General features: G+C 31.7%; 1 protein-coding gene across 1 annotated transcript; it reads right to left on the bottom strand.

Moving 5' to 3' along the window:
* Nucleotides 1–1,347: 1,347 nt before the first annotated feature.
* LOC146920962 (Phototropic-responsive NPH3 family protein) lies at nt 1,348–5,285 on the bottom strand. Its single transcript, XM_085714370.1, has 4 exons — nt 4,876–5,285; nt 4,702–4,771; nt 3,119–4,393; nt 1,348–2,037 (listed from the first exon to the last, which is right to left on the bottom strand). Exons 1-4 carry the CDS (start codon nt 4,932–4,934, stop codon nt 1,531–1,533), a joined length of 1,911 nt encoding a protein of 636 aa, XP_085570496.1. The 5' UTR covers nt 4,935–5,285; the 3' UTR covers nt 1,348–1,530.
* Between the last annotated feature and the right edge of the window lie 6,966 nt (nt 5,286–12,251).

Genomic DNA, 12,251 nt, shown 5'->3' with positions numbered 1-12,251 from the left:
AACTTGACCAACAATCCAGTTGATGCATAGAATTGTGTTTGTGACTGTGTGTTTTGTAATGACAGAAGGTTTTAAATCATGATTACAGTCACAGCTACGTAACAATCTTCGACATTATAAAAAATTGTGGTCGAATACAGTTGATGTGGCTCAATCGCGGTTGTGGACTTACTTTGAAAAACCTGATGAATATTAGAGAAATAGGACAGTTACAGTTAAATTGCCATTAGATTCATGTCAATTACATCTTGTACTGCTGAGTGAGCACCAGTGTAACTAACTGAATTCAGTTAGTTCATTGAGTTTGAGGTCAAGTAATTTATGCATAGACATTTGTACTCTCAAATTTAGTTTGATGTTATAAAGCAGAAACACAAACACGGACACTAGAACAACATTGACACATCGATGTATGTAATAATTTGAGAGAATGAAATAACTGAATGTAACCACATGTGTCAGCGTTGCATTGGACATCAATGTGTGGCAGAAGTCAGATACAGTGTCGATACAGGGTTGCTGTCGACTCAATGCAAAAATGACTTCAAGGCTTCAATTATTGTTAGACAAAGTTATTCTGTGATGCTGAAAAGATTTTGCTTTAAATGGAACACACATATTTGACCTCATAGTACTTTTTTCTTGGTTTAGTCAATACAGATAAATAGGTATATCAAAGAGTTTATTTGAAAGGAACCATACACAAGTCAAGTAGTTCAATTACACCATCAGATTGTATTATTATTTATAAATAATGCTACTTAGAAGCAAACATATCATATCATAGCAGATTTTATTCTTTTCTTGTACCAAGATCGGATTTATATTGTACATCATACACCCTCCGGTCACTATTATAAGCAAAAATTTACATTTTAAATTCATTCATTTAATGATGTACATAGTCTTTATTATAGACTACATACATCATTAAATGAATGAACCTAAAATGTAAATTTTTGCTTATATTAGTGACCGGAGGGTGTATTTAATACTGATTTATCTTAGTAATATTTCAGAGTATGATTGATCAAGGAACAATAAATACATGTTGAATCTTAAATTTATGCGACAATAACACTTCAAATCTTGTTAATAATTGGATACAAATTCCATAAGGACGAAATTTTCTATGTGAATACAAATAAATAAGACAAATGTAATCAGACACTATTACAGTATTGAATTATTCCAGACACATGAAAATACGAATTTTTTTGTCAAGACACAAGTGTTGGAGATTTGTAGACAAATACAGCAATATTGGCCCCATGATTTGTCACTGACACCAAAGATTCCTATTCCTATATCAACTTTTCATGACACTAGAATTAATTACCAAAGAGATTTTCCCTCAAAATTATTATTATTATAGGTTACATCAACCATGCACATACATTAAAAGATTCTTGTGGATTTTCCTACAAGTTACAAGGCTTTTTGCATAAAACAAAAATAGAGTATATGTTAATAATACCCCTCTAAATTACCCTTACAAACATGAAAAAACTAACATAACTTAATTCATATTCAATTTTTTTCAGTAGCAGTTCTATTAGTAGACCACAATTTACTAAGCATTTTTTTAGGTTGTGTAGGAAGAGCACAAATGGACTTAAATCTAGAGTTTCTTCCAATTCCATCATCATTTACCAAACCATTTTCATCAAATTCATCATGATCCTCAGCAAGCTTCATTCTTAGAGTTGAAGACTTTGATTTTGGTGACTTGAAACCAGAAACACTCCAATTATCCTCACCTTGAATACTTGTAGTAGAGCTTAATTGCGTTGTTGTATGTTTCGATGGATCAATACCATGTGTTGTAAGCAATGCTTTGATGTTGCTTTGTAATTCTGTTACTTTGCCACCAGATGATGCTGCTCTAGCTTGCTCAAAGAACAGAACTTGAACAACAACTCTTAAAGGGAGTAGCTCATTTTGCGCCGCATGCATGCACGCTTCCATTGAGAGCTTTTTGCAGTCAAGAATTCTACATAGTCTTTTCCTTTCACTCTTGTTCAGTTCTGGATGAGCCTGCATGTTAAAAAACACATAAATTTTTGCAATGATAATAATAATAATAATAAATCTATTGCTGCAGCCTGCAGTCACATACTCATGTATTCGCACGCACATCAGTTAAGAAATTTTTTGAACTCTAAAATAACGAGCTTGAAATATGGACCGTCGAATTTTGAGCCAACACCTACCAATGAACTGACTGCGTGAATGCGTGGAATTTGACAAGAGTAAGTCCAATCATTATAGTGACGCCTCATGCTAGAAAATTTTCTTCCATAGCCTAGTTTTTATTAGTCCTATATTATTTGAACATGGTAGCTCAGTTGGTGAGGTAAGAGACACCGAATGAGTTCTAACAGGAGGTTCTGGATTCAATCCTTGAAAAAAAAACTTAAATTAAAATTTACTAATTTGTATAGCCAAAATAAAAATAAAAAAACCTGAACTTAAAAGTACATGTTACATCATTATAGAGTTCATTGAGGTGGAAATCGGCTAAATAGAGTGAATTCATAAATGGACAAAACTTGTGATGTAAAATTGAAGAGACACACTATCAATTCATGAGAAGGACATAGTACTGGAACTGTGATGGAACTCTGTAACAGTTTTGACAAGAAATTTTTCTTCACGTTTTTAGCCAAATGAGTTATGAAATTATCTGAGTACATACTGCAACTATCAGTCAAGATAAGGAGTCAGTCAGGCTAAAATTTCTGGTGGGTCAGTCCACACCTAACTTCCAATAAATGTTGAATAAGACAATATTTTAAGGTCAAGAGAGTTGGTTATCCACTAATTCTGTTTCATATCCTAAAATTTGAAAGTGAAGTATGAATTATGTACAGCCACTTTTTTTTTACATGTTTTTTGTGTGTATTTTTTTATAGGCAAATGTTAGTGATTAGTAGTTCGTTACGAGAAGGGGAAATTGTTAATAGAAGGGATTAAGCACGGAGCCTCTTTCTTAATACTCGTCGAGGGTCCCAACTCGTATCACTGAGCTACACCATCTGAGATATATTTTTATCAAGGTATAAAATGGAGTGACTTAAAAAAAATACAATAAACATTTTATAGGAATGAATTTTACCTTGAGATAAATGTCAATGGCTCTATAGAGATCATCATGATCATATCTTGCAAATTCTGGTATAATATCAGCAAGAGCAATGAATTTTGACAATGAAAAATTCACATCTCTTGCAACTTCCTGAAGGTACCTATCCACAAGCTTTGCCACTTTCAATTTTGAACTATGTGATGCTGAAGAGGACCTCCTACTCTCTTGTAATTCAAAGTTAATATTCTCAGCCGAACGCGACCGCCTTCTTTCAAAAGTCTTCAACGATCTCGGAGGGCTAGTTGGTGGACTTTGTCCTTGTAACGTGAACTGTTCCAATATAGTCATCACCAACTCAACATCATAGACTGTATCATTTGTATAAGAAAGTGAAGGTATTAATAGATCATTCACTGTGGCTTCCTCCAATTGAAGTCCTACCCTTCTTGCTAATTCCATCTTTGAAGATGAAGAAGCATTGAGAATATTGGATGCTTTCAATAGTTTCAAAAGAAAACTACAAGAAACAGCACCTTTTTCAGTTGGAAGCAAGCTTACTATTGACTCCAATAGCAGCCTATGCTTTGAAGTTATTTCGCTGGCCGAGTCTGAGTTAGACTCAGACTCGGCAAGTGAAACATTCTTCTTTCTATTTCCGTTCTTGGAAATATTTGGTAACCATCTAGATGCATAAATTTTCAATGCATCACCAATGAGATTTGAAGGAACCTTGCCACCAGATTTGATTGCTATCATTGTTCTCCAATAAAGGTCTATGCTAAGTTCTGCTAAATCTTCAGCCCACCATCCTTTACTTCCTGATTTGATTCTCAAACTTTCTGTATCATTGCAAGATATGTCATCCCTCATCCTTCTAGAATGACTATGTGACAAACTCACCTTTGTAGGGTGGCTCAAGACTTTTGACGCAATAGTTTCAATGCATCTGCTGGTAATTCCCAAGTCTTCGGACCACAAATGCAACGCTTTTGTGGTCTGAAGACTTACTATGGTATCCTTCCAACCATGGAGGATGCAAGAATTGAAAAAAACCTCAAGCTTGTGAATCAAGTTTCCTTTTTCAACTTCTTCAGTCATTTGGAGATATTCAGCAGCACATCTTGCAGCTACAATGTTGTAAGGACTTAGAGTAATTGTGATTCCATAGCAGAACTTAGCACACAACTCAAATGCTTCCACTCCACCCGGAAAATCAGGAAGTTGAACTATTTGGTGATGAGATGAATCAGGAGGTGATTCTGAGCATAATCTTTGCAGGCATAAGCATTTGGATAGCAGGGGAAACTGAAAAACATGAGCATGAACTTCAGATAAGTTACCAAAGTAAAAAATTATATACTTATGAAGGACCGACACAGACACAAACACAAATACAAACACGGACACCAGAAACAACACTAATATGACACATTGATACGGATATTAATTTTTAATTTTTTTTTCCTTCCCAAATGTAACAATACGTGCCGGTGTCGTGTAAGTGTCTGACTGAGAAGCCTTCAATTTGAAGCGTCAGTACTACATAGCAATATACAATTGAATAAATAAATAAAAGAAACTTGATGAGTTAATTCTACTTTCAAGAAACATACCTTGTGAAGAAGATATCTACTTCCCCTTACTTGAATTATGAGATCACTAGAAACTTCAGAAGAGATTGTCCTGCATATACAAAGAAAAGAACTCATGTTACAAAATTAAACAATCCAAAAAGGAGATGCATCATCTAAGAACAAAGATGATATTTATTTTTGTTAATGTCTTACCTTATAGCTTCCGAAGTGTAGAAAGTATCTGGACGAGATCCAAGTTTCATAAACTTCATGGCTTTAAGTTTCTTACCTTCTTCTAAATCATGTGTTAAACAAAACTAGCCACTTGCATAATTCAGTGTAGAAGAACACAGAACAAGTGCACCTAACAGATAGTAAAAAGAAAATAAGTACAACACAAATACCAAGATGAAGAATATTTATTTTTCTGCTAAGCAAGCTCAAGTGGACACTATATGATACTGAACCGACAGTGTTCTCAGAGTGTATGAGGATTTCAAGAAAAGTTCAGAATTCTTAGAAATATAAAAGAAGAAAAAATAAAGCAAAGATAGAATTTCTTTGGTGGAGAGAAGAAGGTATATAATTTGCAAGAGGAAAGGTATGAGAGGCTTTGTAGTTGTAGGAGCAAAAATAATAATAGTAGCTTAAATAGGTAGGATAGATGACATTAATGGTATGAAAGAAACATACAAGATCAAACACACCTAAGTTATGTCCATTCAGTCAAATAGTTATAACCTTAAGTGATTTTGACATTTTAAATCAAAATATCATAGAGTAATGTAATTTTAGAGAATAGTGATTACCTATAGAAAAAATAAATTTAGAGAATATATTCTCTAATATTTTTTCCTATGATTCTTTCATCTTTCCTAATTTTCACTTTTAACTCTCCTCTATACTTTTATATCATGGTAAACTAGCATGGACACCCGTGCCAAGCACAGGCTAGAATGTCGTTATATTTGATGGAGGGAATATTGTGATGTATCGAGTGTTACTTAAAACTTTAGATGGAGTTTTGGTTGTATCATTATCACTTGTGTGGTTTCTCTTTATCCAAATTGTCGATCTACATCAACGTAGGCTCCCACAAAAAGCCCAACAGTGGTATCACATCCGGGTTCGACGTTGTGGGGGATCGAGAGTTGTTATTGGTGGTGGACTACAGACACAAAGATCCTAACACTTAATGGAGAGATGTTAATGTCTCAAGTGTGAGTTAAAATTCCGTATTGTATGCAAGAGTAAATGTGAGAAACATATAAGTGAAATGACTCATATACATAATGCCTTAAGACTTTGAAAGAAGATAGGATGTGAATCTCACTTCTGTGATTGATCTTAGCTTAATGTGATAATACAATCCATTGTAGGATCCTAGCCTAATGTGATGATTTGTTTCGTTATTTTTTGAGTGTCATTTGTTTAATTTTTCATCTTAAATTTTAGTTTTTGAATGTGATTAGCTTTCATGCACAAAAAAAAAATAACCTTTGTCATTTCAAATTCCTTCACTTATGGTATTTCATGGGATCTTGCAATGGAAAAATGTATATGTATGATGAGTTGACAAAATACATATTCGTTAGACATTTTAAATAGATGTACATATTTTCAATAAATCTAATATTTTGGTAGCATAATTGCCCAGTAATATTCAACTTCTTCAACAAATCCATAAAATCACCAGCAATTCATTATGTTTCCTATGCTCTCACGAATAAAACGCACACTCCTTATTTTTTTTCTCTTTTCATTTCTATCAAGTTCAAATTCATTTTTAATCTTCTTTTCTTTTATAATTTACTTTATCTCTTCTCATGAAAGAAAAAAAACAAACACCCCTCTATGAAACTGCCGCCAACCCACTTTTTTTTACCATGTCGTGTCTCTGGCCTTATGTGACATCTCACCAGATCACATACATAATAGTCTCACACTTAAGGGAGAGATGTTTATGTTTCATATGTGAGTTAAACTTGTGTGCAATAATATACATTGAGTAACATATAAGCAAGAAGAACAATATACCTAATGTCTTAAGATTTTACGCAAAGATGTGATGTCAATCTCACCTGTGGAGTTTCTCATAGTCAAATGTGATGGTCAAACCCATTGTAGACTCCCTCAGAACTCTAAACATTATAGTGAGTTAAACTTGTGTACAATAATATACATTGAGTAACATATAAGTGAGAAGAACAATATACCTAATGTCTTAAGATTTTACGCGAAGATGTGCTGTCAATATCACTTGTGGAGTTTCTCATAGTCAAATGTGATGGTCCAACCCATTGTAGACTCCCTCAGAACTCTAAACATTAATTTTATTTTATTTTTTTAGTTTTTGAATTTCATTTGTTTAACTTTTTATATCAAGTATAAGTTTTTGGATGTCATTTGCTTTCATACAATTTTTTATCCAATCAATATTATATCAAATACCTCCATATTTGGTCTTTGGGTGAACGAACATGCGAATGGAAATATACAAATGTGTTATGCTGAATTGAAAAAGTACATGATTATTAAACATTTTATAAAGATGTGGCGTTTTTTTAACCGAATCTATTTTTTGGTGAAATATTTACTCTTAAATTTCCAACACTTTTTAACTGACCCATAAAATTGTCAGTAACTCGCTATATTTCCGATACTTGCATGGACAAAACACACACTATTTTTTTCCCTTATCATTTCTTTCATGTTCAAATTTCTTTTCATATTCTAATTTAATTTTATTGTTGCTAAATTTATTTCTCTCGTTTCATAAAAGATGGGAACACAAACTTCCCTCCGCAAAAACACCATTAATCCATTTTTTTTAACCATGTTGTGCCTTCGCCTAACCTTATTTGACTATCAACAAATTACAGACGCATTGAGTCTCACACTTTAGAGATATATGTTCATGTGTAAATTGTGACTTAAAGTTCAACATTATTGGATGCCAAAGTAGACGTTGAGAAACATATAAGTAAGATGACCAATACACCTAATGCCTTAAGGTTTTGGATAATGATGTGATGTCAATCACAATTGTGTGGTTTCACTTAGCCTAATGTGATAGTCCAACCTACTGTAGACACCCTTAGAACTCTCAACATTACGATAAACGGTTTCGTTAGTTTTGGGATGCCAATTATTTAATTTTTATATCAAATTTATGTTTTTGGGTGTTGTTCACTTTCATGCAATATTTTTTAATCAATCTCTAAGATATTAAATTCCTTATCCTTTGATCTTTGGTGGAATTTGACCATAGATAAACACTTAAGTGTTATGCTGAGTTAACAAAATATGTGCTTAGTAAATTCTTTATATGTTGTTGCGTTTTTTTACCCGAATCTAACTTTTTGGTAAATTAGTTTTTTTAACGCAATCTAACTTTTTGGTAAATTAATTACACAAAAATCTTCAACTCCTTCAACAATTTCATAAAATCACTTGCAACTTACTTCGTTCTTTATAACCTCATGGACAAAATACACAATTCTTATTTTTTTAACCGGTATCAGTCCTCTCAATCTCAAATTTATTTTTCATCTTCTAATTTCTTTGATCTCTTCTCATGAAATAAAGGAACAAAAACACACTTTTAGTAAATTACCATTAATCTACCTTTTAGATCATGTTGTACATCGGTTTGACCTTATTTGGCTATGTCACGTAATTACGGACACAGAGAATGTCACACTTGAGGGAGATATGTTATCGTGTAAAATAAGAGTTAAAGTTCTACAATGAAAGGAATAGTAGATATTGAATAAGATATAAGTGAGATGACTCACAAACGTGTGCCTAAATAATTTGGGAGAAATTGTGGTGTCAATATCATTTGTCTAGTTTCTTTTAGCCTAATGCAAAGATACAACCCAATGTAGGTCACACTTGCAGTCCCGAAATTATGATGATTTGTTTTGTTAGCTTTTGAATGTCATTTGTTTAATTTTTTTTATGTTAAATATTATATTTTGGAAGTCGTTCGCTTTCATGCAATTTTTATTTGTCAAGGCGATAACTTTTTTTTATTTAACCTCTATTATTTTAAGTTTCTTCACTTTTAGTCTTTAGTGGGATATGACAAAGGAAAAACGTTTATGTGTTATGCTGAGTTGAAAAATACATGTTTATTGTACATTTTAAATTGATGTGACATTTTTAATGAGTCTAATATTTTTGGTAGAATAATTACTCAGTAATATCCAACTCCTTCAACAAACTCATAAAACTACCCACAACTCACTCGTTTTCCTTGTCATTTCTTTCTAGTTCGAATAATTTTTTCTAATTTAATTTCTCTCTTCTCATAAAATAAATGAGAAAAAAAAAACACATCTCTATGAAACCACCACCAAGCCACCTTTTTTACCATGTTGTGCCTCTGACCTTATTTGACTATTTCATCATATCATAGACATAGAGAGTCTCACGTTTAAGGGAGAAATGCTAATTTGTCATGTGTGAGTAAAAATTCTATATTGCCAGCAAGATTTGATATTTATGAACATATAAATGAGATGAGTAATATACATATTGTCTTAAGGTTTTGGATGAAGATGTGGGGTTTCTCATTTTGAAACACAATACCTTGGTATATGTTCCTCATCAATATTATTGGACATCCAACTTTAAATCTTAATCTGTGGTTTGAAATATGCAACTGTTAATATCATTCAAGAACTCAATTGAATACCATTTGCTTTGTAGCTTTTTATTTTGGTCAGATTGACAAACCGAATCAAAGCTAATATTTTCCTTCTCGTTTTCTGGAAACAACGATAGAATAATATTGTTAAAGTGCTCAAACGGGTCCAAAGTTTGAGCAAGTATCCCTCGCTCTTGATTTTTTTGGAGATCTATATATTTTCCAAATTATTTGGATAAACAAAGTTAATAAGGGAACACAATGAATAAGTTTGATCTAACCCACTTGTTTTGGCCTGGGACTACTTTTAAGGTCTCGTGTTTGATTCTCTCTGCTGCCTTCATATCAATTTTAAGGTCTCGTATTTTCTTTTCAAATCCATGTATCAATGCTTCATTGATTTTCAATGGAATATTGAAGGATGAACAGGTTATACGAACACCTAGAATTAACATGTAAGCTATGACCCTAGGAAAAAATGGTCAAATTGATAATAGATTAGAGCCTCGTAAGTATGTGGATAGCAGTTCAATTTCTGCCTCATGTGTATGGAAAATATTCGGCTGAGATGAGAGAACTCGTCTTATGTATCCCACAGGTTTTCCAACTAAGATTAGTCAATGCTAAGCGGTGATGTAAGCTTTATACCAATTTCATGACAACTCGAAAAAATATCAAATATAAAATTAGTTACCAAACTTAATTGATACATTTAATTAGTATATCTAATAAACATTAATAATCAATATTTATTATTATTAATAATAATATAATAATAATAACAATAATATTTAAAAATTGATAATTTCAGCAAGCATTTATTTTGTATTATTTTCGACCAAAAATTTTCATCAATAAGTTAATCGATTGTTAGAGCATCCACAATGGACCTCTCCTTTTGGTTGCTTAAATGAGTCTCTATGTACATGTCACTTGCTCTTATAATTAATACTTAATAAGATTTAATCTTTCAAACTCTAGGAGTATATATGTTACCAGAATAACTCAAGGACTTTCTCTTAGTTCGTTCCTTTTATTTTTCTTTTGGTTTTCTTTACTTTTTATTTTCTTGTTATTTACTTTTTTCTTGGTTTGGTGTTTGCCCCTCAGCTTTTTGCTTTTTGCTTAGCTTTATTGAGAAGGTTTTGGTCCATCCCCCAACTCCTTTTGTTCTTGTTTCCTTTTATTTATGCATTTATAAAGTGATGCAGCTGGTTCATAATTGAACCTCATTTAACTAAAAAAATAAAAAATCTCTCAAACTCAACACTTCAAAAAATATTAAATGGGTCTTAGTAATAAATAATTGTTGTGCATTTTATATTAAATGTGTAGTTTTTTAATAAATAATAGTTGTTTTCAATAAGAAGTTATTACTTTCAGTTGCTTTAACATGTGCAATATTGCATCTAAAAACCCATAGGTCTAGCCACTGTATATGTTCTACACCTAATTTTCTAGTTCTATCTAGTGGAGGTTCGGTTTAAAATTAACATAAAAAAAAAAATACACATTTGTTGGCTAGTGCCCCTTTTAAAATAGATATATTTTGATTAATGTGTGTATATACACTCTTTACAACTTTGTTTGTATGAGAGGTAGTACAATACTTATATTATTGAGTAAACGTGTTTTATTCAAAATATTGATTGTTATAATGATTTTTTTAAATTACCATTTACATGCTCTTCAAAGTCAAATGAGGTTTGGGTTTTATCATTTTTTAAAAGTGAAAACGAACCAAACTGAATCGATGGTGTACGGTTTGGTTCGACCAAAACTGCATTTAAATAAAAGAGGAATTCCCTCAAAAAAAATAAAAGAGGAATTTTTTTTTCTTCAAATGTTTGTATTTATTTAATACTGAAAATAAAATATATGAAATTCCGTGAGAACGCATAATTCAGAAATAAAGTTGCAATAAAAATTTAGATTTTTTTTTAGCAAAATTCAGAAATAATCATAGTAATAAAATTCAGAAAAACTTTTGCAACGTAAGAATCTAGAATATGTCAAAAAAGAAACTTAAGAATCCTGAAGAGAAGCTGCAACAAAGAAAAATGAAACCCTAATTCAAAATTCTTATAATGTAACACTAATCCAAACAACACAAAGAAGAAAAATAAACAAAAGCCTTAAAAAGACTAAAATACACACTTATTACATATGATTCGTGGTATAAAATGAGTAAATGACAAATTACCAAAATAACTAAAGTTTGGCCCTGACAGTTAATATAGGATGCGCAACCTTGAACTGAATATATAGATAGGAAACTACTTTGTTCTCAATATTATAAAGGTCTCTGCAAAATAATGAACACATTGTAAACAAAACCGATAAAAGAAACTTCAATAATGTTGAGTTTCCTCCCAATTAGAAGAAACACAACCAAACTGGAAGGAATTAAAGTCGATTAAACTGAGATATACTTTAGTTATAAATCCGATAAGTTCTTTGTAAATTTGAGGAACATTGAGTAGCAATATGGTCATCCGCAAACAAATATATGGGAAAATAAATATGTTACATTAATAGCAAAAGAAATTTAATGAATAAGATCATATCGTTATATGATGAAAATAATGTCTCAAATGAAGCATTTTCAAAAATGATATATAGTAGACAATTATTTGGAACAAAATATAAATCATGAGAGAATTGGAACAAAATATACATCATGAGAGAAGATTCAAGATCCCTTTCGTTTATGCCTTTCTTCAGCTTCAAAATCAATTTCTCAACAAATTATTTGATAACTAACATTCTCCCTCTTATTTTCTCCTGTACAACTAAAAATCCAACTATTAGCAATAAAATCATAAACCATGGTCACAAACCATGATGAAGGGGAACAGTCTGATGCAATCAACAATAAAATTTGATGAAATTGTAGGAACTAAAGGTGTTCTTGATCTTCTTACCGTTCTCAAAA

Source organism: Medicago sativa, chromosome 5 (genome assembly GCF_051527215.1).
Source record: "Medicago sativa cultivar Bolivia chromosome 5, Bolivia_mono, whole genome shotgun sequence".
Classification (NCBI taxonomy): domain Eukaryota; kingdom Viridiplantae; phylum Streptophyta; class Magnoliopsida; order Fabales; family Fabaceae; genus Medicago; species Medicago sativa.
Note: the sequence above shows the minus strand (reverse complement) of the source record. Positions and strands in the feature narration are given on the sequence as shown.

Excerpts from the sequence above, each read along its gene's own strand:
- LOC146920962 (XM_085714370.1), bottom strand. The coding sequence starts at position 4,934 with ATGAAGTTTATGAAACTTGGATCTCGTCCAGATACTTTCTACACTTCG. Across the intron at positions 4,772-4,875 it reads TACACTTCGGAAGCTATAAG|GACAATCTCTTCTGAAGTTT; the intron begins GTAAGACATTAA and ends TTGTATATGCAG. Across the intron at positions 2,038-3,118 it reads CCATTGACATTTATCTCAAG|GCTCATCCAGAACTGAACAA; the intron begins GTAAAATTCATT and ends TTTAACATGCAG.